The sequence below is a fragment of the Phalacrocorax carbo genome, chromosome 3, assembly GCF_963921805.1.
Source record: "Phalacrocorax carbo chromosome 3, bPhaCar2.1, whole genome shotgun sequence".
NCBI lineage: Eukaryota > Metazoa > Chordata > Aves > Suliformes > Phalacrocoracidae > Phalacrocorax > Phalacrocorax carbo.
This window is the reverse complement of record NC_087515.1, coordinates 95977256-96004058: the sequence shown is the minus strand read 5'-3', so window position 1 is coordinate 96004058 and position 26803 is coordinate 95977256. Positions and strand designations below refer to the sequence as shown.

General features: G+C 43.7%; 1 protein-coding gene across 1 annotated transcript in view; it reads left to right on the top strand.

Annotated features, from left to right (window-relative positions):
• The first annotated feature begins 2502 nt into the window (after nucleotides 1-2502).
• RIMS1 (regulating synaptic membrane exocytosis 1) overlaps nucleotides 2503-26803 on the top strand; it is a 354008-nt gene continuing 329707 nt past the window's right edge. Inside the window, exon 1 of the mRNA XM_064447811.1 lies at nucleotides 2503-3001. Within this exon, the coding sequence (XP_064303881.1) occupies nucleotides 2838-3001 (164 nt within the window). The 5' untranslated portion in view covers nucleotides 2503-2837. The remainder of the gene's footprint in view (nucleotides 3002-26803) is intronic.

The window sequence follows — 26803 nt, the reverse complement described above, 5'->3', positions numbered from 1 at the left end:
TTTCAGTAATGGTTTTATTCACAATATTGGCTTGGTGTAAGTCCACACTCCAATTTCCATAATTTTTTTTATAACCATTACTCTGCAAAAGCTTTGAGCTTTCCCTTTTAAGTCATAAGAAACTACATACAAAGCCCCTCATACATTTTGTTAATTTTGTTCTTCACACAGAGCAGTAAGAATTAACGTACTTCACCCAGCATAAAGTAGTTAATGATATAATACAGAACAGACATATATGGGACTGCGTCAGTAATTAATAAGCAGTAAGGTGAGTAGAATAACTTAACCTCATAGCATATTTTCTTCATAAAATTATTATGGAGGCATTTGGGTCTTATGGTCTTAGACCTTTAATATTTTGTTTAGGTTGGCCTTAAGGCAGTGACTCTTCAACACTAGGGCCACTGCTCCAGTGAATTAGTTGTTGCAGTTGCTTGAGCTCCATCTTCTCTGTTGCATGTGCAGGCCTAAATTATCTGAAAGATTGTGGACTACCTATGGATACCTATAGCAACATAGTCATCGTGTCTGGTGTTACCATTCCAGTCATGTCATGTTTTAGTTGTTTCTGATACTCATCCTATGGTGGTATATCACCTTCTTCACATTGTCTTATTTTTTTCAGTCTTGCTTTCTTCAGTTTTGAGGTGGCTGCCATACTTTCACCTGTTGGTAATGAATGGATAAATTTTTTAGCATCAGCCTGTAACATGAAGGCTATCTTCCCTGCTGGTTGCAGATGGTGGGAAGTGATTTTATTGATTTGTAAGTACTTAGCTAGGAGGATTACACCTAGCAGTAATAATGTGGCCAGGCCCTGTCTCAAATCACCACATGAGTTAGTGGAGGGTCTGTGTCTTTAACTGACTGTGACATTATGAATTTTACCAACCCTTCATAGTGCTTTGCTTATTAACATCACTTTAATCTCTTCTGAGCCATCTGTCGGTCATTCAAGTTTCAGTTTCCTTCATGTGCTGGAAGAGTTGAGAGACTTACTTTCTGAGCTGAACTTGGACATTACCACTCAAAAGTTCTGGTGGTCACAGTAGTGCTTATTATTTTTTTCTTTTTAATTTGTGTTATCAAGTTGTGTCCTGCAGAAAATCGCTTGGGGGGGTACAAGCAGATGGCAACAGTAATTCCACTCAAATTCAAAGGTCACAAAGGTTCATAGCTCTCAGAATTTGCGTGAGAGGTATTAGTGTGGCTGGCTGAAAGCTGGTCCCTCTCCCTATTCCAAACCCGGCAAGTTTGGCAGCAAGAAGCATTGAACGCTGCCAGCATAGATTTTTTTTCCTTTGGTTCGTGCCCATCAGACGATCTCTCTAGAAACCAGAGCTGTTTCCATGCTGTGACCTCGGCAGAAGCGTGACTGAGAGGTCTTAAGTGTCAGCGTATGTTAGTGGTAGTTCACATTTTATTTGAAAGTGCAGTTTTCTCTATATTTCAGCTATGCATTTCTAAGTAGCCTGAACAATTTCATTCACTGATAGGCACGCGTTTGAGCACGGAACCTTTCAGGGCTACAGGCAGGGGTTTCCGGCCAGTGGATTACAGGCAGATGATCTCCTATAGAGAAGGGCTGTTGTGTTCATTACCAGCACCCCAAAAATCAAGTTGCTCAGAGCTAGTAGATCAGAAATTGGCAGGGAAGCTCTTTCTGTCTGGAAACAATGTTTTGTTCCACTGTGTGCTACCCCCTCACTTGAATGGCTGGCACTGTGGCGTGTTTCACGGACAGTTTTGGTGGGTCACAACAGTGAAAAAATGGGTCTGATAGATGCGGAGAGTGAAGTGCGCTCGCCACCACCCTGGGAGGTGTGGGGGGACCATGGCGTGAGTGCCACTGACCGGGTGTAAGCAGCAAATGAAAAAAGTGCTGAAGCGTGGGACCCCAAGGAAGGGACGGTCGGGCGGTGACAGAGCTGGCAAGGGGGCAGCAGCTGCCACGGGAGCCCCAGGGGCTGGGCCGAGCACGCCTCACGCCCGAGGCAGCGGCGACATCCCCGGGAGCCCAGGGCTTCCCCGGCGCCTCAGGCCACCCGCAGCACGGCTCGCCAGCCCCTGCGCCCCCTGCCTCGGGTGGCCCCTGCCTCAGGGCGAGCCGCAGCCCTGGCGGGGACTCCGGCGAGCTCCCGCCCCCCCCCGCCGTGCGGAAACCTCAAGGAGGACGCGAGGAGGGCGGCAGGGCCGGGGTCAACGCCGTGACCGTGGGACCGCGGGGCGAGGGAGAGGGGCGGCGGCGGCGGGAGGGTCCCCGCCAGGGGCAGGGCAGGGCAGGGCCAGCAGCAGGGGCAGGCAGCGCTGCCGCCCGTGAGGCAGCAGCGCTGCGCCTCGGACCTCGGACTCCGCCTCACCGGCACCGAACTCTCCCCCCCCCCCCCCGTCCCTCACTCCTCCCAGCGCCAGGCTCGCAGCGGCGGAGCATTTCGGCGGCGGCGGCGGCAGCAGCACCCGCCCTTCCCGGCCGGCCCGCACCGCCCCCCCGTCCCCGCTCCCGCACGCAGCCCGCCGGCGGCGGTCGGGAGCCCTCCGCGCCACTGCACCCCCGCCACGCACGCCCACCGCCGGGAGGATGGGCTGCGGGCGGCGGCACGGCAGCCCCCGAGCTCCCTGAAGCCGCGGAAACAAAGGGAGCAAGCGGCAGCAGCAGCAGCCGGGCCGGGGTGGATGCAAGCAACCATGAAAGGCTGGGTCTCCGCCTCCTCCGCTGCTGCCAGAGAGCTGCCGGCTGCTGCTGCTCGGAGGACTACACTGTGAAGGGGGCGGAGGAGAGGCTGGCTTGGTTTGCCGTGCAAAGGTAGAAGGTGTAAGGGAGAGGCGGAAAGAAAATGTCTTCTTCTGTGGGGCCCCGCGGCCCTCGCCCGCCCACGGTGCCCCCCCCGATGCAGGAGCTGCCCGACCTGAGCCACCTGACAGAGGAGGAGAGGAACATTATCATGGCAGTGATGGACCGGCAGAAAGAAGAGGAAGAGAAAGAAGAGGCCATGCTCAAGTAAGCAGACGCCAGTCATTCATTCATTCAGGCACTCATTCATGCGCCGATCGCCGGCGGGCGGGAGCGGGCGCTGCCACAGCGGGAGCCGGTCGGTGCCCGACGCCCGGGCTCGGCGGGCCGCCCCGCAGGGACCCCTCAGCGGGGCTGGCGCTGCGGAGCCCCGCTCCCGCTCCGCTCCCGACCCATAACTTCCTCTTCCCCGTCCGTCCGTCCGTCCCCTTGCCCGTACCCCGGGCAGCTCCTCCCGAGGCAGAGCTGCTGGGGGAGCCCGGCACGGCGGGACGGAGCGGGACGGCGGCCCTCCCCGCCCGCCCCGAGGGAACCAGCGGCGGAGGGGTGGGCGGAAACCCCGCCATGGGGGTGAGGGGCGAGGTGGGATTCCTGTGGGGTCCCCAAAACCCCGCCTCTGTCAGGAGGGGCCGCTGGGTGGGGTTTCCCTGCGTGCGGGAGGCTCCGCGGCCGCCGTGCTGCCCCCGCCTGGCTCGGCCTCCGCCACCGCCCGCCGCGGGGCTGAGGCGGCTGCCCCCGACCGCCCCCCCGGCCCGCCCGCTCCCGGCAGGGCACCTCGCCGCTGCGGGGGCAGCGGGGCGTTCGTGATTAGGAAATACACGCAATTAGTCGCACGGCTCGTTGCGGGGGGAAGCGTGCGTGCGTGCGTGCTGGCGGGACGGAGGGGGAGCGGGTTGATCCCGCTGCCGGCGGCACGGGGAGGGGTGCGGGAGGGAGCGCGGGGCGTGGGTAGGTGCCATGTTTGGAAACCGGGTCCCCACAGCCTCTTTTGAACCTCTCTCTCTCTCATCCTCTTCCCCCATCCTTGTCAAACAGCGCATGTGACCACATTTTCTAGCCTCCTCCGTCAATAGGAGGCTTCAAACGTAACATTACCAAATTGCCTGCTGCGAGTGATGAGAATAAACAGATTGAAGCTGTGGCCTGTGGAGGAGAATCAGGGTTTCTCCTGACTACCCGTCAGGCCTGTTCGCTCGGGAAGGGGGGAAAACGGTAGGAGAGGTGACTGGAATACGTGCAAACCTCTGACGTTACCCGGACCCTCCCTGCCATGGGAGGTGTATCCTTATCTCACTGTCTGCTGGTTACGTACACCTGTGCTTGGAAGGGGTGTCCCGAAGGTGCGATGCGATCTGGGTGTTTCTTTTGGCAGCATCAGAAATACCCACTGGGACGATGCGGGTGCCAGCTCTTCCCCGCGGCTTTCTCTGACCGATGCGGGGACCAAACCCCCCGCGGGCTCCCGGCTTCGGCCCCGCACGCTGCGCGTGGTGGGGCTGGGACAGCGTTTCGGTATATTGCTGTCTCCGTCCCTTCCCGGTGGTGCCTGGCTCTGGATTTTTACAGGGGCTACCGGAGGTGATCGCAGCGGCGGGGACCGAGGCCCAGCTGCTAGCATTGCGTATTGCCAAGGAGAGGGTCTCAGGCTGCGAGCGTGGTGTTTGGATCTCAGCCCGAGATGAAGAGTTCAGTTTGCTCTTGCTGTTCACTGTGCTTGGGGTGTGGCTAGTCTTGGAGGGGGGGCTGGTTGAAACGAGAAATGTTTTGTGAAACTGCATTGTATTAGTCAATGTAAGGCAATGTAAATGAAGGATCCCTCCTCAGTTTCTATTTATCAGAAGAAAATTAAATAAAGGAGTAGCTCAAAGGCTCTAAACTACATTTATCCTTCTCCTATTCCTTGTCCTCCAGCACGACTACTTCCCTATAAATATTTAGCTTTTATTCGGTGAAGAAGATTACTGGTTCTGTGATGATGTTGTAGAGCAATACTATAAATCTTACAGTCACTGCAAGAATAAACTTTTGTTGGTAGAGATGGTAATTTCTCAGCCCTGTTCTTGTTAATGTGTGATAGAGGATAAATTTTCCTCCTTTCTCTTGTGCCCTCCCCCCCCCCCCCCCCCCCCCCCCCTTTTTTAAAGTCTGCTTTTCTTTTGCATTGGCATTTCTGAATTCTGGACTGATGCTTCCCTTTCTGTGAGATTATGCGAGTCTTCAGCAGTTTTACTAAATGAATTTAGGATACTTTAAATACAATTTTTAGAAGAGGTCAAAAATTGTGCTGTGTGAATTCAGCTTGAAATAACTTTATATTATCTTCAGAGGCTTGTGATGCCCAAAGTTAAAAGTTTATTTCCTTGCAACAATTCTGTCAATTCATGGGAATAACAGTCTAGGCTCTCCATTGGTCTGAGAAATTGTGATTTTTAAATAGATTTTTTTCTTTTAATAAAGAGCCAGAAATTAATAGAAAATATGTTGGGAAACTTACAAACCTCTTTACTCACTTCAGCTTTTAAAAAATTAGGTCACAGCAAATAGTTTTCATATGGATTATGATTCGACTCTTAGAGCCACTGGATTTTCTAAGACCATTTGCCTTTTCTGTACACAGAGCACTTACTTCCTTTTTGGGACAAGAGTTAGACACATCTTTCCAGAGAGTAACCCTTCTAAGATTGGATTTTGAGACAAGAATTTAGTTCCATAATTTTGTAGAGGTTTGTTAGAAATATACAATGGTGTTACCCGGATGACACAGCTATATTACAAAAATCATATATTGTCACCATCCCTTCCTGTTATCTTCAGTAAAAGTTTTTCTGATTATCCAAATGTCTCAGCAAAAAAGCCACCAGTTTTCATTTAAAACCACCTGCAGAAAATTGTTTCTGTCTGTAACACCCACATGCAAATCTGTAATGTCACCTGGAAGTGAAGTTGATCTGTGTTGCAAACTAGGCTACCTTCAATCCTGGATGGATCGGAGGCTGGATACGTGCTGTCTCATGAATCATAAGGGCTAAAAAGAGTGCAGCATTTCTCTCCTGTTCTGGATGTCCCAATAGCAATGGAAAATTTTAAAATGGTACTTGTAATTTCACTTTCCAGCACTCCTCATGGCAAAAAAAGCAGGGAAAATTATTGGTTAAACTACTGCATTCTCGACATGACGATCACAAAATTGTGGATCTAGGCAAATTTGAGGTGTTCCTGTGAGTAGACTGTATGCATTTCAGGAGGAATGAAAGAGACTAGGGTCATGGGTAAAAAGGCTGTGTCCCTCTCCCTTGGGTCTGTACCTCTCTCTCTTCCTGAGCCCTGTTTCTGACTCGGAGCTAAAAGCCTTCTTGTAAAACCTTGCTGCCAGTTCATGCTGACATCAGCACATACTGCAGTGTGCCAGCCTGGGAGCAGGGCACTGTTGCAGGGAGCAGGACTATGGACAATGCCATGCTTTCTCTGCTTCCTCTGGAGAAAGGCATAAATGCATGCTTTGGTTTGAAACCACCTGCTTGTCTCTTTCCAGGAACTTTCCCTACCCATAGTTTGTTGGCCCGCCGAGTTTCCTTCAGCAGTCTGGGGCTAACGGGGCTTGTCACACACTTAGATTAAAGGCATGCAACTTGTACTGGTCAGTGTGACTTTCTTTTTCTAGGTATACCTGATCAGTGGCAGAGACCTTGTCCTCCCTACCCTTCCAATATCAGATTTCAAACTACTGTGTTGGTGTTTGTGGAAGGGAAATGTTCTGCTATCCTATGACCTGGAGCAGTGTGTTGAGGAGTTGGGGCTTTTGTGAAGGTTCCTCTAACTGCCTTTTTTTTTTTATGAACAGGTGTACCTTGGCATGAGGAACACTTTAATGTCAGTTAATTGTCTTGAAATTGCCTTTGCACCCAAAGACAGGTTTTGCATTCCTGCTGTAATAGGGGCGGTGTCACTAGGTACTCTTGGGAGCATATCCATGCCTTTGTGCAATTAAGTGCAGTCCCAGCCTGGTGTATGGCACTGAAGGCTCAAATCCACATAAGCACTTTGATGCTTACCTGGCACTAAGTAGAAACTGAGGCATCTTGAGTCAGTACATGAAATCTTTCTGTAATGATACACCTGGAAGCTGGGTGTTCCTGTGTGTCCCGCGCATATAGGACCAGAGCATGTGAGTGCCTTGGCTGCTGAGTTGCTTGCTGTGTGCCTTTTGCCTAAGCCTGTTTGGGAGTCACAAACTACATAGTCATATGTTTAAGTCCTCTGAAAGACCTGATGCTAATACAGTATCTGTCTAATGTGTATTGATGCTCAGTGCTGAACTCAAAGTGCTGTTGTCACAGCGATGGCCGCTTTCCTAACATGTAGGGGACAGGCAGTGTTACCGCTTCCAGCTACCTTAGGTGTGATGGCCTGGTGGTTAGGAAGTAGTTACCTAAGCCCAGTACACTTACCAGCCTGAAGAAACTGTGTTCTGGACAAGTGCCATTACATTATCACTTGGTGGAAACATTTTAGCTCCCCATACAGAGAAGAATGAAAAGTTTATGGGCCCAGGAGCCTAACTCAACGTCAAGCCCAACAGGAAGAGTTCCCCTTGCAGAGGAGCTGTCTTGCTCTCATGCTGCATGCTTCTGGTTACCCAGGGCTGTTAATGTAGCCTTTTTTCAAATGAGTCAGAGAAGTTTAAAGTGCTGAGAGGTCTGGGAGCAGGAAGCTGGTCTTCCTCCCTCTGTGCTGAACGATCTCGTCTCAGGGCTTGAGAGCTTTGCCTTTTTGTTCCTCTGTGGTTGGGAGAGCTTCACCTTCCTGCCTGCCAGACATTTCCCAGCAGCATGGAGAGCAGTCTGTTGAGAAGGTGGGGCTTTACCATGGTAGACTGAACTCCCATCCATTCTTGTTTCCCCATTTCACACTGACTGTGCCGGATTTTGCAGGTATCTCTGAAGACTAGTCTCTAGCAACTCTTTTAATTGGAGATTGGCCTTACAGACCCAAGCTTCTGCTGCTCCTGTATGAATAAATGTTTGCGTAGGACAGTAGTAGAATGTGCCATGGCCTCCGATGCAAACTAATTAACATTGGAGGCATTTTTCCCGCTTTACATAGTAAATACTCCTGTAGCTGAAAGGGAAGAGGTTCATGTTGAGTGGCTGATGTGTCTAGCCTGAAGTCCAGATGTTGCCCTACAGGTCGCTCTGATGTGACTAACAAATTGTGAGGAAGTGTGATAGGGAAAGTTTTCAAGGTGGCTGAAGAGAGAAACAAACCATCGTTTGCAAAAACGGGGCAGGGGAACAGTTTTAAAGGAAAAATAGTTTGAACGTACACTTTAAACTTTTAAACACTGGATAGCCTGAGATAACTGTATTGTTTGTGGGTATAAGGTACCTTGAAGTGAAACAACCCTGCCTAATATACAGCAAATTTCAGTCATAGGCAAATCACAGAACTATATATATTTATATGTATATGTACGTAAGCTGAAGTTTGCTTGTGTGCCTTATCTCACTGGGTTAGTTAAGTACTACGTGCAAGCCATGGCAGCTGTGAACGCAGCTGGTTGAGTTCCAGTTCTGTTCTGTGGTAGACTCTCACAGCCCAACAGGACCATACATTGGGACAGCCAAAGTACTTTTGTCCACCCCTGGTGGAACAGTGGCTTATCAAAGGCAGAACAGCTATAAATCAACCTTAGACAAATTTTGGTCAGAAATTAGATGAAGGTTCCTAGTTACCATGGCAGTAATTTTCTGGAGCAAATTTAGGTGGGGATAAAAGCTCTTACTGCCCTTCTGATGGGATTTCACAAGACTGTGAAAGAGGTTGTTTGCCAAGGTAGTGGCAATAGTAGGAAACTTAACTCAAGAGACATAGGTTCTTTGTTGTTTTGTAACTCTGATAGAATAGGTTCATTAGAGGCTAGCAGGTACTTGAAACCTTCCAAGATCTTAAGAGAGTTATTTCAAGACTTGTGATGGGAGTGGCAGTTAATAATTACGAAGAACTTGGTCCTAACACCCTATTTTGACCATCTAGTGTGCACAAACTTGATTTTAGCAGAATTCAGGTCTCTATAATCAACAAGGGTATTGGAGCTAGTTACTTTTCAGGACTGCTAAACCCTGAAGTCACTTGAATTTGGTGAGAATCTCTGTTTCAGAGATCTCAAGACAACCCCTATATTGTTTCCTATCTGCACCTGGAATTTTCCAACCTCAACTACTAGCTGTGTAATTCTGAAGATTAACAGCTTGGCCAGGAGGCATGTGCTCTTAACCAGTTTCCTAGAGACAATTTGTTTTCCTCTCCATTTCTAACACTTGGACCACACCTAACATTGTCAGAAAACATTGAATAGTGCTCAAAACACAGTGGCGGCTGCTGCCACCCTTATTTTGTATAGTACTTATGGGCAAAATAAGGGAGTAGGGTTCCAAGACCTTCTTAGCCTGAATGCTGTAAATCCCCTGATGATAATTGCCCTTCTATAAACAGTAGGGAAGGGAGAGGTAGGATCATTCTTCATCCCTTCTGTTGTAACTGGGCCACTTTGCAGAAATAAAAGCAAGAGTCAAGGGGCCATCGCGAGGAAGTCTGCCTTTATCCTGTCTTTAGGATGAAGGATCTAAAGCCTATCTTTAATCCCACTGAGAAGACAAAAGAGGAAGTGGGAGTTCTGGGAAATGGTAGTGCATTTGGCACTAAGGAATTAAAGGATAAAATAGATAAACACTACCAAGACTCCCTCCTCTGAGTCAGACTCCCTCTTGCTTATTCTTTCTTTGGTCCCACGAATCTCACTTCCGGTGCAGTGGAATAGGAGGAATGGAGGATGCTGTCAATTCAGCTGCTTGAAATGTTTATTTCTTTCTTTGTATTTGCGGGGGTTTGGAAGCACCATGTTTCAGGCTCTGTGATGGAGCAGGGAGCAGAATGCAGGTTGCTTACTGTGTGCATGGGTAGTTTAAGCCCCTGGAATCACCCAGACAGACTGGCTGAATATTACTTTATGCTTCTTCCTGGCAGTGCCAACTCTGATCGAGACATTTGAGTGTACAAATCCATGGTGAAATGATTTTACTCCTGGAGGACTGCATTTTCACAGAATCACATAATGGTTGTGGTTCAGGTTGTGGTTGTGGGCAGGAGTCTGGAGATTGTCTAGTCCAGCCGCCTGCTCAGAGCAGGGCCACCTGGAGCTGGTAGCCCGAGACTGTGTGCAGGTGACTTTTGAGTATCTCCAAGGACAGAGACTCCACAACCTTGCTGGACAACCTTTCCCAGTGTTTAGCCACCCTCACAGTAAAAAGTGTTTCCTGATGTTCAGATGGCACCTCCTGTGTTTCAGTTTGTGTCCATTGCCTCTGGTCCTGTCACTGGGCACCTCTGAGAAGAGTTTGGCTCTGTCCTCTTGACTCCTCCCCACTGGGGATCTATACACATTAAGATCCCCGTGAGCCTTCTCTTCTCCAGGCTGAGCAGTGCTGACTCTCTCAGCCTTTCTTCATGTGACGTGCTCCAGTCCCTTACCCGTCTTTGTGGCTCTTTGCTCTACTTGCTCCAGTATGTCCATGTCTTTCTTGTACTAAGAAGCCCAGAACTAGACTTAGCATCCAGATGTGGCTTCACCAGCACTGAGGCAGAGAGGAAAGATCACCTCTCTCAATCTGCTGGGAATGCTTTTCCAATGCAGCCCAGGATGGTGTTGGCTGCCTTTGCTGCAAAGGCATGTTGCTGGCTCATGCTCAGCTAGGTGTTGATCAGGAATCTACAGCTGCTTTTCTGCAGAGCTTCATTCCAGCTGGTTGGCCCCCAGCATGTAGTGGTGCACGGGATTAGTCCTCTCCTTGTGCAAGACTTCACATGTCCCTTTGTTGAATGTTTGAAAGCTTACGAGGGAGACCAGTATCTAATGTGTTCTCAACTCAGTCTGAATCATTGAGGGGGAGAATTGCTTCTGGTCACTGCTTCCAGCCCCTTTCTGTTTACTGTCAAAGACTCTCACTCAGGGAGGAAGAGAGGGAATTGAACAGTGCAGAAACTATTGTTGCCTTTTGGCCAATGGAAGAATCAGAAAGAATTTAACAGCATTTGAAACTTCAAGTTTTCACCACTCTGAGAGGGCAGATGTGGCTAGAAAGATGTGCTAATCAGAGACAACTATGGTGACCTCAGAATTGCAAGGGGGGTTTTAATGACTTTCAGGGAACTTCAGAGAATTGATTTTTAAGCAGGAAGGTGGACTGAGTAGTCCAAGGAGACTACTATATACAGGCAAAATGTATTCAGAAGTGCACACAGTCATGCAGTAAGGCATTTATGAGGCAGTCGTTGACTGTTCTACTGGGGGGCTCTCTCACCACCAAGGCAGGAGACTGTCAGCAGACAATAGTAGATTCATAGGAATTTCCTCAAAAGCTATATATAGAAGAGGGAGGTGACAGGGGATGACAGGCAGTAATAAACATCCCTACCATATTCTAGACTTGGGCTTCAGATGGGCATGTGTTGACATTTTGGAAGGTCTGAAGTGCAGGCTTCTGTTCAGAGCTCTTTTCTGGCCCCAGTTGCAGTGGTTTTATTGAAATGCACAGGGCGTTATTTCTGTGCATGTGTCTTCCCACGTGATTCTCCACTTGATACAAGAAGCCTCCAGAGCTTCGTGCCTGGCTTTGTCTGACGTTGCACTAATACTTTCTCACTCAGAAATCTGTGAGCCTACAAATTCATGGCCATTATCTGTGTCCAGCAGAAGAGTGAAGAAGAAGACTGGGTGAAAGAACATGATCTTTGGGCAGGAACTTCTCAAAGTACGGGATTGTTATAAACCCAGATCTTAAAAGGAATTATGCAGAAGAGACCTCTTCTCTAGAGGGGGAGGGTACCTCCTGTTGGTTGTTTTTCTGAAAAATAGCAGAGGGAGAACAACATTAAGAGAGATTTGAAATTGTCAGTCTTGTCAATGCCCTTTTATTTCTGAAGGCTCATGTGAAGAATTTTTTGCATCCTTGGATACAGGAAAGTAACTAACAAAGATGTAGTGTGCTTCCTTCATCAGGCTGTTACTAAGCATTTTAAGACTTGAACCTAATACCTTAAGAAAAGGCTATTTAAAAATACTGCTTCCCTTGTATTCAGGCTTGTTGGGATGCAGTTGCTATCAAAGGTGGAAAATGACAAAATCAAGATTTTGTTTTTGGTTGCCTATAGTTAGAGCCAGTTCTAATTTCTAGCCAATTTTACCTTCTTTGCACTACCCACTGGTGCCCGCTGTATTTGTCTTCTCCCCTGGGCCTACTAGTTTTAATTAATAGATGCTGGCATGCAATTGCGTTTTGGGGGAAAAAGCTTGAGTGCCTACAGTTTGACTCTAATTCCCAGTGGTGATAAAACATATACGAAAATCTTATGTGATCAGTTACAATCAGAGTGGTTTCATTCTGCTTTTTGGAAGTAGTTGCATATAATTTACCATTACTGGAATGATTTACACCTCATCAGCACTGTGTGATTTTACCCCAGTCAGGTCCATCTATTAGATCTGTAAGGATGCAGATAGCTTATCAGATCTCTGCATCTGTCAAGAGTTACGATTGTTTTATCCCTTCTTTTATACCTCACAGGTATGGTAAAATATTATGCAATGTTTATGGTGTTGCCTAGTTTTGGAATATAGGCAGTAAATGTTAGTCAGAGTTATTTTTGGTTCTCACAACAAACAGCAGAAAAGACTACCACTATCAGTTTGCTTTAATAGTTACTTGGGTAAGATAATTTGCACAACATGATAGGATAGCATTGTAATTCTTTGTACTTGTAACTGAAGTAATCATCCTCAAAATTTGATTGCATTTCAGATACTTAAGTCCAGAGAGAGTTTTAAACAAGAAAGCCATGTTCCAAATATATTTTTTGGCACTGTTACAGAGGCAAGAAAAGCTAGTTGCAATTTTCAGAATAATGACACACACAAAAGCATTCATACACTCGCCACTTCAGAGGCATGAAGAGACACGGCATGATGAATAGCTGTTTCCAGACAGTTCTAGATTGAATTAGAACATCTCTTTTGGCACTCATTTCTGAGTTTGTTCACATAAGGTGTGTCTTATTTTCAGTGTCAGGACTTTTGTGCACTTTTGCTTATGATAAGCATTGTTAATACTATTGAAGATAGGGGAGTGTGTCTGTCTCTGTATGTTTTTTTCAGATATCTGCAGTAAAAATTTGTAGTGTTTTGAAATCTCCTAATTTTTTTGGTCTATCTTTCCTATGTTAAGCTCTCTTGGAATCACTGAAGATGAGTGTATGCCCTGAGAACTGCTTTTTGATCAGGAGTGACCCTAGCAGACAGAGCTCCACTGTTTAATGATGACAGTGGTGGGTGTATAGCAAATTAACTGTTTCAAATTTTGAGGAGCTGGGGTGTAACCAAAGAATAATTTTCTCTGTATTTTGGGCTTTAGATGACCACCAAGTTCTAGTTAGTATGGTGGTTTAAATGCCTTGCATCAAAAGACCATTACTTACTTTAAGGTCCTTAACTGAGAATTATTTTTCTAAACTTCATTATGTGAAATTTATTAGGACATTGCTCATGAATGCAACACAGCCCAATCACGCTATTTTAGTGTAAGTACTATTATATTGCAGAGAAAAAAATCTAGTACGCTTCTAGCAAGAAACAGAGCGCTCTGTTTGTTCTGAGAATTGCTAATGGAAGTCTTCACATGCTTGAATGACCAAAGTGTGAAGTGTCTTCTCAAGTATTTCTCTTGGTTACCAATACTACTTATTCTGAATTGATCAGACAAAGGAATTGTGTACCCAGAAGTCTGTCTACATCTTATACTAGCAGGTCTAATAAAAGATACATTTTTTTACAAACCTTGTTTAGCCTATGAGCCTAGCAAGCATTACAAATTTTGTAGCCACTGCTCATAAAGATTTCGTCTACATTTTTGTAAAATATATATTAATTCTAAAGTCTTTAAATATACTGTGGAGGCTTCAAAAATCATATCAATAAACTAGGATTTTGTAATGTTTATATTGATACATTGTTCTCTTTCCAGATATTTAGCAAACCTACAGTACTATACTATCCAAAAAATCCAAAGATTTAACTAGAGGCTATTTGTATCAGTATGTATTAATCATGTGAAAGTATTCTGCAGAGTGAATGATTAGTGATGGGACTTCTGAAAGAAATTACAATGAAGCAGTTTATGTACCAAAAGGCCATTTTGGAACTGGATGGTTGAATATGTTTACTTGTGTTTCAAGCCATGATTTGTTAGTATAACTGTTTCCTTTTGATGATTCCATTGGTCTTGGAAAAAACATCAAGACCTACACGCAACCAGACATAGTAGCTGTCGGAGCTTTCTAATATATTTTCTTTGCACAATTTCTTTAGCACTTGTATGTACTAGGAGAGCAGTCATTCTTCATTTATATTCACTATTCTCTAGGTTTTTAGTTAGCCTTTCATATGAAGTTATTTCAAAATAAAAACATTGCACTTTTGCATATTTGCGGTATGAACTTTAGAATAATTTTGACATTTGACATCAGGAGGCTAAATTTTGTACTGATTAAATGAAATTGCCCTGATGTAGATGAAACCATAATCTGAAAGCTTGAGTGGTAAAAGGACATGAACAATCTACGAGTATTTTGGTTCCTTTAGGTGATAAGTCTCCTTGGTACTGTTATTTATTGCAAAAACTTTGACATTGCATGACAAACTTCAGCTATACAGTTTAGTGTTCTCCGGCTATGTGTTTTTAGCTGTAGATGTAGAACAAGAAGGCAGCTGGTTGATGGAGTGCATGGTGCATGAGGCTAGGCAGTTGAGAAGAAAGGAGAGAATTTATGAGAACTCTAGATCATACTAGTTTAACTCTATTGATTTTGGCCCTGGATGCCACCTGCAAAGTATCAGGGTAATGGGTTTGCACTTTATGGATGAGAATCAGAAGAGATTTTGTATGTGTATGTGTGCCTGTGCCTAAGGATCTGGAACCAGGCTGTACGGAAATATGTACAGGTTCTTTTATGGACTTTAATTGCGACATTATGTTGCTTAGCATTGCTTGAAATATGCAGATTGCATTGGTGAAATTTGATTAGGAGCTGAAAACTGGGAACAATTTTGCCTGCAGTCATGTCATGACAGGTGACACAGCTGAACAAGTTGCTGCCATGGACTAGAAAACCACTGTATTGGTTTGTGCTTGTGCCTGTGCTGAGTTTGATTAACTTCAGTGAGTCTCTGCCTTGGAACAGTTGTCACTGGCAGCACATCTGTTAACTGGAGTAAGACTTACATGTTGTTGAGTCTGTTTAGATGGGGTACGTCCCTGTAAGTCTTGTATTTTGCAGAAAGAAGCACATTTTTCTCAAATGCATTTAGTAACTGTTCAGTTACTCCCCAGGCTTTATGGAGAAAATAAACTTCAGGAAAGTGAAACTAAGACATAGCTACCTACATTTCTGGAAAAATCTTATCACTGTTCAAAAGTGTATCTGTATTTTTAAAAATTACTTCCTGTTTTGTGTGCCCCTAATTTCCTGCACCCTTAATTGTGTACTTTGTTTTCCTTTGTTTTCTAAAAAAAACCCCTGTTTTTCAATATACTCATAGAAAGGAACTGTATTCACTCAGAGGTGGAGATTGCAGAGTTATATGAATTGATTCTGATAGTGTACATGTAAAGAGTGTGTAAATTCCTTTGAGATTAAAAGCACAGTAAATTTTTCTTATATTTCAGAGCAAAATTAGATATTGATTTTTTAATGAGAAATCTATTCTAGAAATATAGAACCTCACTTGCATATTATGATTCTTGTATTTTGTGTTTTTAGATGATTTGATATTGATTGTAGTTTTCATATTTAAAAGCTCTCTCATTGACAAGCAAAATGTCTTCATAATTTATTTAGCTTTTTTTTTTTTTAAACTACGTTAGCTTAAAGCAAAACACCCTCCTGTAACAAAATTGCTTTCAAACAATTAGAGCACTCACTGTAAAACAACTTTCACCAGGAACGGTTTGGACTGGGCTGACCAGTTCAGTGAATCAGCAGTGAATTTACAGTTTTGTTCACCTGTAACATCCCTTTTTCTGGAGGGGATGTTTCAAGTTCTAAGCTTATCCCTTTGAACAGGTTTAAGTGGTCCATGTGGAAAAGGAGCTGGGGAATTCTAGTTACATGGTAGATGAGACAGTGCGCTCTCTTTCATTCAACAAAGGTGATCTGATCCTTTCTTTCCTGGTATTTATCGTGTATGGGATCAAAAGTAAAAAAGCTGAGGTTTCCTCGAGGTAAAATAAAATTAATGAAGTTAATATGAGGGAAGAATTTTGAGAACAACAGCAACAGTAGTGCTTCCTATTATTGAGGGGGTTTGTCCTCTTATTTTTTACAGCGTTTGCAGTTTGGCAATGCTTTCAGCTCTCTCCTTGCAGAATTTATGGTCAAGTATGCTTTTTTTCTGTCTGCATTTAAGTGTTTGCCATATTTCTCTGGAGTCAAGACCTTGTCAGAGTGATTCATGATTTCTGTCACCTTGCGTTGGATTACTGCAACATATTGTACATGGGATTACCCTTGAAGACTGTCCTGTTGATCTCATACTGTGCCTTTTTACTTTTCCCTCTGCTTCCTATTGCATATATTTCAGCTTAAAGCAGTTTCCTTCATGTGTACTGGTAGAAGAATGGAGGTCAACTGAGACTACAGAAGAAAGCCTTCCTGAATGAAAGAAGACAGGGAACTTCCACACACAGCTTTGCTAGAAGGCCCCTAAATTTTAGAGCTTTCTATGAAAGCTAAAATTTGATAAACTCTCTGCGAGGGCAGCTCGTTCATTATGTGAAAGTTGCAGAGGTGGAAAGGAACTGATCTTCCTGGCAATTTACTTAATGGTGTAAAATACCAGGTGTTAAATTTTGAAGACAGGTCCTTGCATGTCTGGCATTCATAAATAAACCAAGAAAATCAATAAGTGACTTCGGTAACTGCCACCCTTTTGACTCCTTTGTCAGAGGCCAAGTACTGAATGAACAAGAAAATTAAAAGTGTTTTCCCTGAAGGAAAAGGAAAAGTAGTTTTTCCTCCAGGCTAAAGCTGATGCCACTGAGAATATGGGAGAGCTTTTTTTTGCTGTGTTACCACAGTTTGTCTGAATCTAGCAGTCTGCAGTTTTTAATATTGTGAAGTTGTGCCCTTCTTATTTGATATCAAGATGTTTGTCCTTCAGAGAGCTGCATCCCAGGGCTATCAGCCTCCTAGTTTTTATTAGCTCCCAATATATGTTTTGTTACACTTTTGTAAACCTGAAAAGTACTACTACTGTCTGTTCACTAGAAGGCAGTTCAAATTATGCCCTGTAATACTGTAGTCCTTCCCAGTTGAATTCTAAACCAATTTATGAAGGTGTGAGTGTCTTTATCTCATAACATATTTTTCATTATAGCTTTCAACTTTACTTACCTTCCAGATGTTTAAATCATCATGGTTACACTGATATATATTACATACACATCCTACCTATTACATACAATATATATAGTACGTCAGAGTTCAATCTGTAATATTTTAGGAACACATGAAGTTTTTTCTTTTTCCTCATTCCAGGCATTATAATCATGCTCTTGATAAAATCCTCAACATCAAGTTGAGTTAAAGAGCCGTTCTATGCATATTAAATTGCATTTCTGTTTAAGGTGAGCTTCCTGAAAAACTGTGAGGAAATTGCAGTGTTGTTCAGTGCAAATGTCATGCTCAGCTCATAAAATCTTGCTAAGAGGATGAACTGTGGTCGGTGTTCAGAGATACAAAGCACTGTCCAGTTGTGGCTGAGGGTATGTCTGCGCTATCCCTGGAGGTGTGGTGACAGCACAGAAGCCATGCTTGTGTCTCCCAGGAGGGGATTTCATTGTCTGAACGCAGGTGCCTGCTACTATTTGAGGTGTCCAGTGGTAACCCTTTTTGTCTTCATCTGTCCCCCAGAGGAGGGGGGAGGAAAGGGTGGGAAGCTGGTTGATACTTGAAACCAGGTTTTGCAGCAGTGGGAAGCAGGGAGTGGAGGGAGCTGGGGAGCAGGAGGAGGTTTCTGTAGCTGACTGGCCTGAAGCTCCCTCGAGCCCGTCATGGGTGGGTATTTCCTCAGCTGGAAGCAGTCCCCCGACCATCTGGGTTTCATTGCTGGACACAGACAGCAATGGCAAAAGTTTCAGCTCAGCTGACAGGTCTGATTTTGTTTTCAGACCTGTGCAACAGGCTGCCACTTTCTCCAGATCCGTCCTGTGGGATTTTTGAGGTCGCCGACTTTCCTTTGGGGATCTCTCATTTCTCAAATAATATTATGGTGGTTGAGGTAAGAGCACGTTTCCCTCCACATGAGAAGCAGTACCTTTTGTATGTGAATTATCATTAAGCTGCCACTAGTGAAACTGAGATACTTTGTTTGATAAAATCCTTATTTTATTTTACTGTGTTAATACTGAGTCTCATGCTAGCTAAGGTGTTTTAAATGTCCTCACAAGGTAACCACCAGATTAATGAGAAAAGACTGCAAAATAGTCAGCATTTTGCACTGCGCTGGCAAGGCTATTCGCTAGAAAAGCTATGGTTGCTTAGTTGCCGTGGGAGAGAAAAAATGAGGAGAGAAGATGAGAGTGCAGGCTATGGCCTTGTGAGGGACAGCAGGAAAGGGGAAAGCATGTTGCACGTGTGTGGGAAACTAAGAAGTTACATGTCCCTTAAAGCACAAAAAGTTAGACTTATAGGGAATATAGGCGGGTCTGCGGCGATCAGAGGAGAAATGTATGACAGGAGAGAGATGTGAGGGGAAGGCTGGAATTAGCTGGGATGGGAGCCTGGAAGTAGGCTGTGAGTGATGCAGCTGCCTGTTCGTCTAGTACAGAACAAGCATAAAATAGCACTTCTGCACACTGAGAACTGGGTAATGAAAAGTGATGGATCCATTGGTAGCAGACCTGGGACTTGTGTATTTATGTGTCTGTTTCACTTTGGGTTTGAACTGGAGATGGTTAAGCACACAAATCAGGAGGAGGTGAACATTTATTTTCAGTGTGAAAATAAATAAATTAGAGGGCAAGTAGAAAATACAAAGGTTCGGAGATGCTCAGGGTGTGAGCCAGCCTCATGACTGTGAAGAGAGGGGTCTGAGTCATGAGGTTCAGATCCTTGGGGCTTGGCAGAGCTGCTTTCCCGGATTTCGGCAGGCTCGGATGGTGCAGTGAGAGCATCCGGAAACACGGGTTAGCTTGACTGAAGAAGGAACTGGACACCTTGGTGCATTTGAATTCAACGTTCCCAGAAAATTAGCATTTTATAGTATTACCTAACTACTCTTTGGCTTCCCTTTGAAAGGTAGATCCATGTAAGAGAGCTGGTCTGGTTTAACAGGAGGGTGGCTAGGCTTCCTCCTTGTTTGTAGCAGAGGACTTGGAAACATCTTAGAGTTCCTAAACCTGATAGTAGTAATCCACATTATTATTTTTCAAAATAATTTGCCATGTTAACTCAGTCTCAGAATTTTGGGGCCTTTGTGGTTTTGAATATTTAGAATTTGCTTTAATCTTACTACTTATAAGAGGAGTGCTTTCTCTGGTTAGGAAAAGGCCCCTGCTGTCACAGGAGCTGTATCATAGAGGGTTGTGGAAAGGCCCCACACCAGGAGTTTACCTTCCTAACAGAGTAAGCAGGCAAAAGGGAGATGAGGTATAAAGAGCACAAGTAGATCAGCTGTAAGGCAGCACTAAACGTTCTGTTAGTCTCAAGGTTTATAGGCAGGGTGCCACGTCCCCTGCGTCTGTCCAGCCTTGTCATCTCCAGCCTGACATATTGGAAGTTCTGTGTATGTGCATATTAATCTGTGCAGGCTCGGTGCCTCAGGGAATGGTGCATGTTTGTGTGTTTCTGCTTTTAATTAAAGGTGGCATCTCTGCTTTTTGGGTGGGTGAAGAATGGAGCTAAAAGGAATCAGCTGAATGGAAAGAAGAGGGAGTACAGGATGTTGAAGTTTGAGGCGAGGGTACAAGTACAGCTAAAAGACTGGGCAGGTGAGAAGGAAGAACAACTGGGGCAAAGAGATGACTGTACAGCAGAGACCTTAATCAAAACCGTAGAAAGTGCTCTGAATGTGTAAAGGCCCTGCTTTGCTGAAGTAGCATCTGCTCTTGGCTGGGAAATCTTCCTGGTACTTTTCTGTAGTTTTTCCCCAGTACCACTCTCTGGTGGATAGGGATAACTCTTCGGTCCCCAGGCAGTGCGTAGAGGTCTCCCTGGTATCTGTGTGTGTGTGCATATGCATGTTCTATATAGTAGTATGGGAGACAGCATTAGAAACCTTTGCTCTAGTATTTAAGGTGAGCCACATAGGTGCATAATCTCATAGGCTGCACAGTGTCATTTGGGATGAGCAAACACGATGGTAGGCAATCTTACTCTACCCTCTGCGCTCCTTGGTATCAGGGGTCTGCTTGGCCGCTTCTAGCACTCATCCCGTCACCTGGAACATCCTCTCTGCATTTTCCTCAGTGCCACAATGGAAAGGGAGGGGAGAGAGGAAACAGCACCTATATCCTGATCCTGTAGAGGTGGCATAGAAGGGTCTGCCTTGGTCCTGCACCGTATGGTCCTGCATCCTCTGAAACAGCTGAAAAGGAGAAGAGGAGAGTATTTCAAGCTCTTTATTGCCCTTTTTTCTCAATGTAGAAGGCCCATTTGGCTACAGTATGAACCCTATTTTCACAATTAAAGATTGTCACACAGTAATACTGTGGTTAACACAGAACTAAACCTTGACTCTCCTGGGCCGGTTTAGCTCTTTCTTTTCTAGATGTTGGAGAAAGTAACAAGTTTTTCAAACTGTGATGAGAAACAGATAAGCAGTAGTGTCATCCTGTATCTTTGCAGCCAGAAGGTGGATTTGAATCGTAGAATCGTTAAAGTTGGAAAAGACCTCTAGGATCAACTCCAACCATCAACCCAACACTACCATGTCTCCTAAATCGTGTCCTGAAGTGCCACATCTACACATTTTTTGAATACCTCCAGGGATAGTGACTCCACCACCTCTCTGGGCAGCCCATTCCAATGCCTGACCACTCCTTCAGTAAAAAAATTTCTCCTAATATCCAATCTAAACCTCCCCTGACACAGCTTGAGGCCATACAAAGAGGCAAAGAAGGGTATCAGTGCTAGATTTGGGAGAGGTGACTGCAGCAGACAATCTTGTACTAAACTTAAGTTTGTGCTGTTTTGGATGGCCTTAAGGATAGAAGGATGCGGGCTTTAATATGGAACAGGTGTCTGCTCCAGTGTGCTTGATGAGGGATGCACAATGAAATCTGAAACTGCAATACATGTGTTCGTGTCTTCACAGCTACACAAGCAAATCTTATTGTTCACAGACTGCTGCTGACCACAAGTGTGCATACAAAGAGGCAGCAGCTCCCCCCCCCCCCAAAAAAAAAAACAAACTCTTGAATGTGTGATAATCATTAGCCAAAAAAAAAAAAGTGAGGGAGAGGCAGAGACACATAAATACATAGGCCTGCTGGGGAAGAAGTTTGAGTGTGCTAGGATATCCTGGGGGTTGTACTAAGGAAAGACATGGGTATTTCAAATGTGTTATATGTTGTAGCTTGGGACTGACAGTTTCGTATTTCTTCCCCAAAATTACAGAATAAGCACTCTTGATAGAAACAAAATTTCACCATCATCTACTTGGTTTATCAGTGATATCTTGCTTCTGTACCAGCATGTGTCTGCTAATTTTGAAATTTGGAATTTCAAGAAGTCAGGATATGGGAGTGATGCTGTGATACATACTCACATATCTTAGTGGTCATCCATTGCAAAAGCAGGGTGATTAATGATACTATTCTTCTGAAAATATAATTTTTCCCTTTCTTTTAAATGAATGTGACACACCTGAAAGCTACCAGCCCTTGATACTGAGTTGTCTAATCACAACTGATAGGCAATACCCAGAGCACATGCTGGGATCCAGCAGTTCTGGAGGGATCACTTTAAGACAACTTAATGATTCAGTTCCCAAGTCCTCAGTGCTTTTGGGTGAACTCTGAGGGTAGGGACTTGCCAGAAGTGCTAACTGTGATGGAAATTTGCTAATTCAGCTGCTTGTTTGCTAGAAATTACAATCAGTGTATCTGACTTTCTTCAAAGGTGCACTGTGTTACCTTGATGCTGAGTGTAACTGTAGCTGGAAGACCTCTGGTAGCCTGTAACAAGTGTCAGGAGCAATTATCAGTCATTGTCATCCAGAAAATTTGTCACTGTTCTTCTAGTGCTACTCTGAGATTTCTGGATTTCACTTTAGGAAATAATCAGTCTGGATGTTAAGTTATTGGACAGAGACTTGAGATACAATTAACCTGTGTGTGCTGCCACTCTGGAGAAGTTGGAGTCTGCTTGTACCTCAGGTCTGCATTTGTTAAATTGAGATAATGCTTTTCTCTTCCCTTCAGTTGTCCCATCTTCTTTCTTCAGGTAGTTTCTTGTCTTGGTGACACTCCTTTCCTGTGTGTTGGGATGGTCTCTAGGCTTTTCTCCCGAGAATCTCTGTGGTCTCAGCAGAGGTCTCAGGGCACAGTGCAGTAAGACAAAGCGATAATAGTAAATCCAAATAACCAGCGTTAAGCTGCCTATTTGGGACAGGATCTGGCTTTGTTGATGTCTGCAGCTGGGTCTGACTTCACTCTCTGGACCAAAATTGGAACTGTGTTTGGGGTTCTTCTGTAAGGACTGCTGCCTCCTGGGTAGTGAAGCCTCATCCTTTGTTCAAGGTGATAATTTCCTAAGAATCAGATATGAATACAAATAATTTTGGCAAAGGAAGATATAAATCCATTGTATAGATACACAGTACAAGGAATCCCTCTTTTACAATGGTAGTTCAACAGCAAGTTCAGCACTTTGTGCTCATGAGAAAGGTTCATGTTTGCTGCTTTTAATCTTGGACATTTCATGTGGTTAACTCAGTTAGGCAACGCATCGTCTACATAGGCACAACTTTGTCATTTACCAAAACATACTGCCGAGAATAGCCTTGAATCGCTCCGCTTGCTTTTTCTGTCCAAAGTTGGCTGTGCAGCTCGGTGACGTATCCAAATGCTGTTTTAATGAAGAGGCACAGATCCTGTGTTGTGGATTTGATGTGTGTTCTCCCTGCACGTTGTGAAGTTATTTGTGACCACATACAGATTTGAAACACTTAATGACCAGAATTGCTTCGTGTGTTGAGATTTCATGCTTTGGTGTTTGATGACAGGAAAACATTGTTCACTGCATGAACAGGGAGCATGTTTAACAAAGCTCTATTTGCATAAAAATGGACTCCAGGAGAAGATGGGAGTGAATAAGATGTTCAAACATCACCCGGTCTTATTTCATTACAAAAGATGGAGGCAAACAATGGCTAATATCAGAGCTGTAAACCATGCATTACTCTTTGGCCACCTTTGCATTGTTTAAACAAGGCAGGCTCAGCCTATGTATTGCTCTAAAAGTAAGGTTTTGTTTCTTAAGTAATTATGCAAGCTTACTACTGTATGGCACAATATTTTCTTTTCCTCTAACTCATATTTATAATGTCAGTCAAGTCCCAATTGTTAAGAAAAAGTGGAAATACCTGCTGATTTTTTGAATGGAAATCCCTCTTGTGCTGGTTGAATGATCATGAACTTGCCTTTGGGGGATCTGCCTTCAGAAAAACCACGTTGGAAAAGCTGTTCTCCATGCTGGTCAAGGTGGCCGTTCTCTAATAAATGGCTGTACTGCTAATCTCAGTGGAAAAAAGATCAAAAACCCCTGCAGCTAGGAAAACGTATTGAGGACCTTAAAGCACATATGCGAATAATATTGGAATAGAGTTTACCAACACACAGCAGCCCATGCTAGCAATACATAGTATAGTTCTTCTGATATACGGGTCCTTTATTCCAGTCTCCCTTCCAAAATCCTCTCTCTAAGCACATGTTTTTATATTTTTTGGGATACCATTAAATTTTTAAAACATTTAAAAATGTTGAAGGGAGTTATTACAAACCCTTTTCATCAGACTTTTTTATAAACAAATGTAATCAATATACAGAAAAGAGTTGATTTTAATATCTTTTTTTTTAGCCAGAATAGGATCTGCAGATAACACTAAGAATAAACGTAGCTCCAACTTTAACAAAAGAGATTTTAAAAATCCTATTTACATCTTCTGTTAATTTTCTCTATTGTTTTTAGTTCATTAAAAGCTTGAAACCAAGGCCACACTTCTTCATGAGGCATTCAATATGAAAATCTTTTTTGTCTGCTTATAAAGGAAAACTAAAATAGTTCTTCAAAGGGATCTTCTGATTTTTTAATATTCTTTTTCTGTGGGCCTTGCTACTTAATATAAAGCTGTATTTAAATCATATTCTTGCTAAAGTAGAATTCAAATTGTATTAGAATGAAGTTTCACTACTTTCTAGACCTTATTTGGCCCTTAATTAGACACCATAAACCTTGGTTTAGTGTATAATAATGTGCAAACTCCAAAATATAATTTTCTTTCCAAGTACAGCAGTGCCACTCCTCTGTGCCCTGAAGTGCAGGATACTACTGGAAAATTAGTGTCTGCTTTAAGAGGGCACAGGTCCTAATGAGTAATATGCTTTCAGTAGTTTAACGAGTGGCTCCTGCAAAAATTCTTTCCTCTTAGCCAGTGATAATCTTAATATACCATGTGCATGTTCTGCACATGCCAAGGGATTTTCTTCATTTATTTTCCTGTTTAACCTGGGGGGGAAGGGCATGCTGCTAATTAGCAAATTTACATTAAGTTGCACTCTGCTGAGAAGGTGTGTGTGTTTATATATATTTATATTGATGGTATTTTGACAATAACGGCAGCTTGTGGCTAATGGTCTCATTTTAAAGGTTAAAAAACTTGAATTCCTCAGAGCTCCTGAAATGAGCCCCAGAACTGTGTTAGCTTTTAGAAGGGGTTATTTGGCAATTCCCAGAGAAATTAATGCCCAGAAGAAGAGAAAAAGACATGAAAGAGTAATAGAAGTGTTTCTTAGGCGAAATATTTCAGCTGTGAGAAAGGCACCAGTTCGTGACTCTGGCAATGGACTTTTACAGGACCTGGTGAGTTCTGATGGCCTTTAGTCCTTCATTATTGCCTCCAGTTGATTTATGCCGCTCACACTTTCCTTTTCCCTCTTGTTTTATTCTGCAGTGAAAATGAAGCATTGGGTATATGTGATGTGTTGATGGCTTAGTAAGTGCAGAGATTTCAGTAGAACTATAATATCTGAAACATTAGATAATACTAGAAATTTATTTCATTTTATTTATTTCTTTTAAAGCACAGTGTGGTGATAGAGCAGAACCTTATGACTGTAATTATTGATCTCCTAGTCTTGAATGGTATATGGTATATGGTGTTGTAGGTTTGTGTAAATGTGTTTCGAGGTGCAAGTTTGTCTTTTTAAATACATTTTGTAGCAGCTAACACGTGGGGTTTCCTGCAGTGAGTAAGATAGCATAGGTGGGTGTTTTGCTGTATTGGAAATTTGTACTCGGAGCAGGAAAATTGGATTTTGTAATCTCCTAGTCACTTGTTCCATTACTGTTTGCATACATTTTTACAAGCGTAAGAGGCAGAGATAAGACTGGTTGATGTGGTAGTGAGGGGATGAAGAATATTATGGAAATGGGAACAGTTTGGGCTTTTTAAAAAGAAAAATCTGGACAGGAGCTATTCTTACATGGGGCTATTTTATGTTTAAGATTTATATAAAAATACGGCATTTTAAGAAGTGCTAGGTGGCCTCTTGTGAGGGTCCTTCACAATTTGCTCTGTTTTTGTGTGCTATTTGTTCAGAAGTTCCCCCTGCTTTCTAATTCAGCACCAAATTTTCCTTTAGGCAGGCGTACAAAATATGCATAGGAGTGTTCAGTTTCTTTAAGTCCAGAAGGCGCAGCAAGGAGGGCACTTGCTGCTGCTGGTTTGAAGTGAATGTGTTTGAGGTGGAAGCTTGCTTCAGTAGTATATCTTGGTAACCCACGGCTGAGGGAACAGAGGGTTGGGGAAAACTTTATGTATTGTTTAAATGTCTTATAAAGCTTTTTTCTAAGTGTATGTGTGCGCATATATAATATATATAAATTATATATGATTTTATAGCTATCAGCATTGTATTCTTAGTGGTTTCTGGCACAGATATAAACCATGCTGCGCTCTTGCTTCCCGTCTGTCCTCTAACGTCATCTTCTGTTCTGTGTCCGCTCTGCGCTCTCGTTCTTCTTCCCCATTCTCTTCTCTTCACTTAAAACTTCATGTCCTCTCTTCTCCAAGACCTCAGCACACGTCAGGTCCTGACAATTGTTCTTATAGTCCCAGCTCCTCTGAGGAAAAATCCATTAGAGACCGAGAAAGCTTGTTCATGAGACTCCCATCCTTACTCTGTTCACACCCCACCTTTGGCCGAGGCAGGTAGCTGCTCATGTACCACCATACACATTTTAATAGCATGCCTTTTCCTGCTTTAACTGTGTGCAAATGAAACAGCTGTGTCTTTGTATTCCCCAAGACAGCCCCTTTCCAAAGATGCTAAAAAGTATTTTGTTTCTAGCGAAACAAATGTGGAATTCGTTATCTTTAATGAAGATAAAAACCAAAAAGCTTAGAAATAGTTTTGAAAAGTCATGTCAGGGTAACATGACAGATTTGTTTAGATCAGATCCTTATGTTTGGCCAAGCTGTGCTCAGAACAGGACCCAAAATGGCTTTTTTTTTTCCTGGGGAACATATGTTGGAGTAACCTATAGCTGGTAACAGACCCATGAACTTTTTCAGTGGTGGGGAATTGACAGTTAAGGCTCGGTGGCTGCAGTGTCTCTCAACCAATTTATATTCCTTGTTATAAAGGGGAGGTTGGATATAGTTGGATATTCCCATTCTCT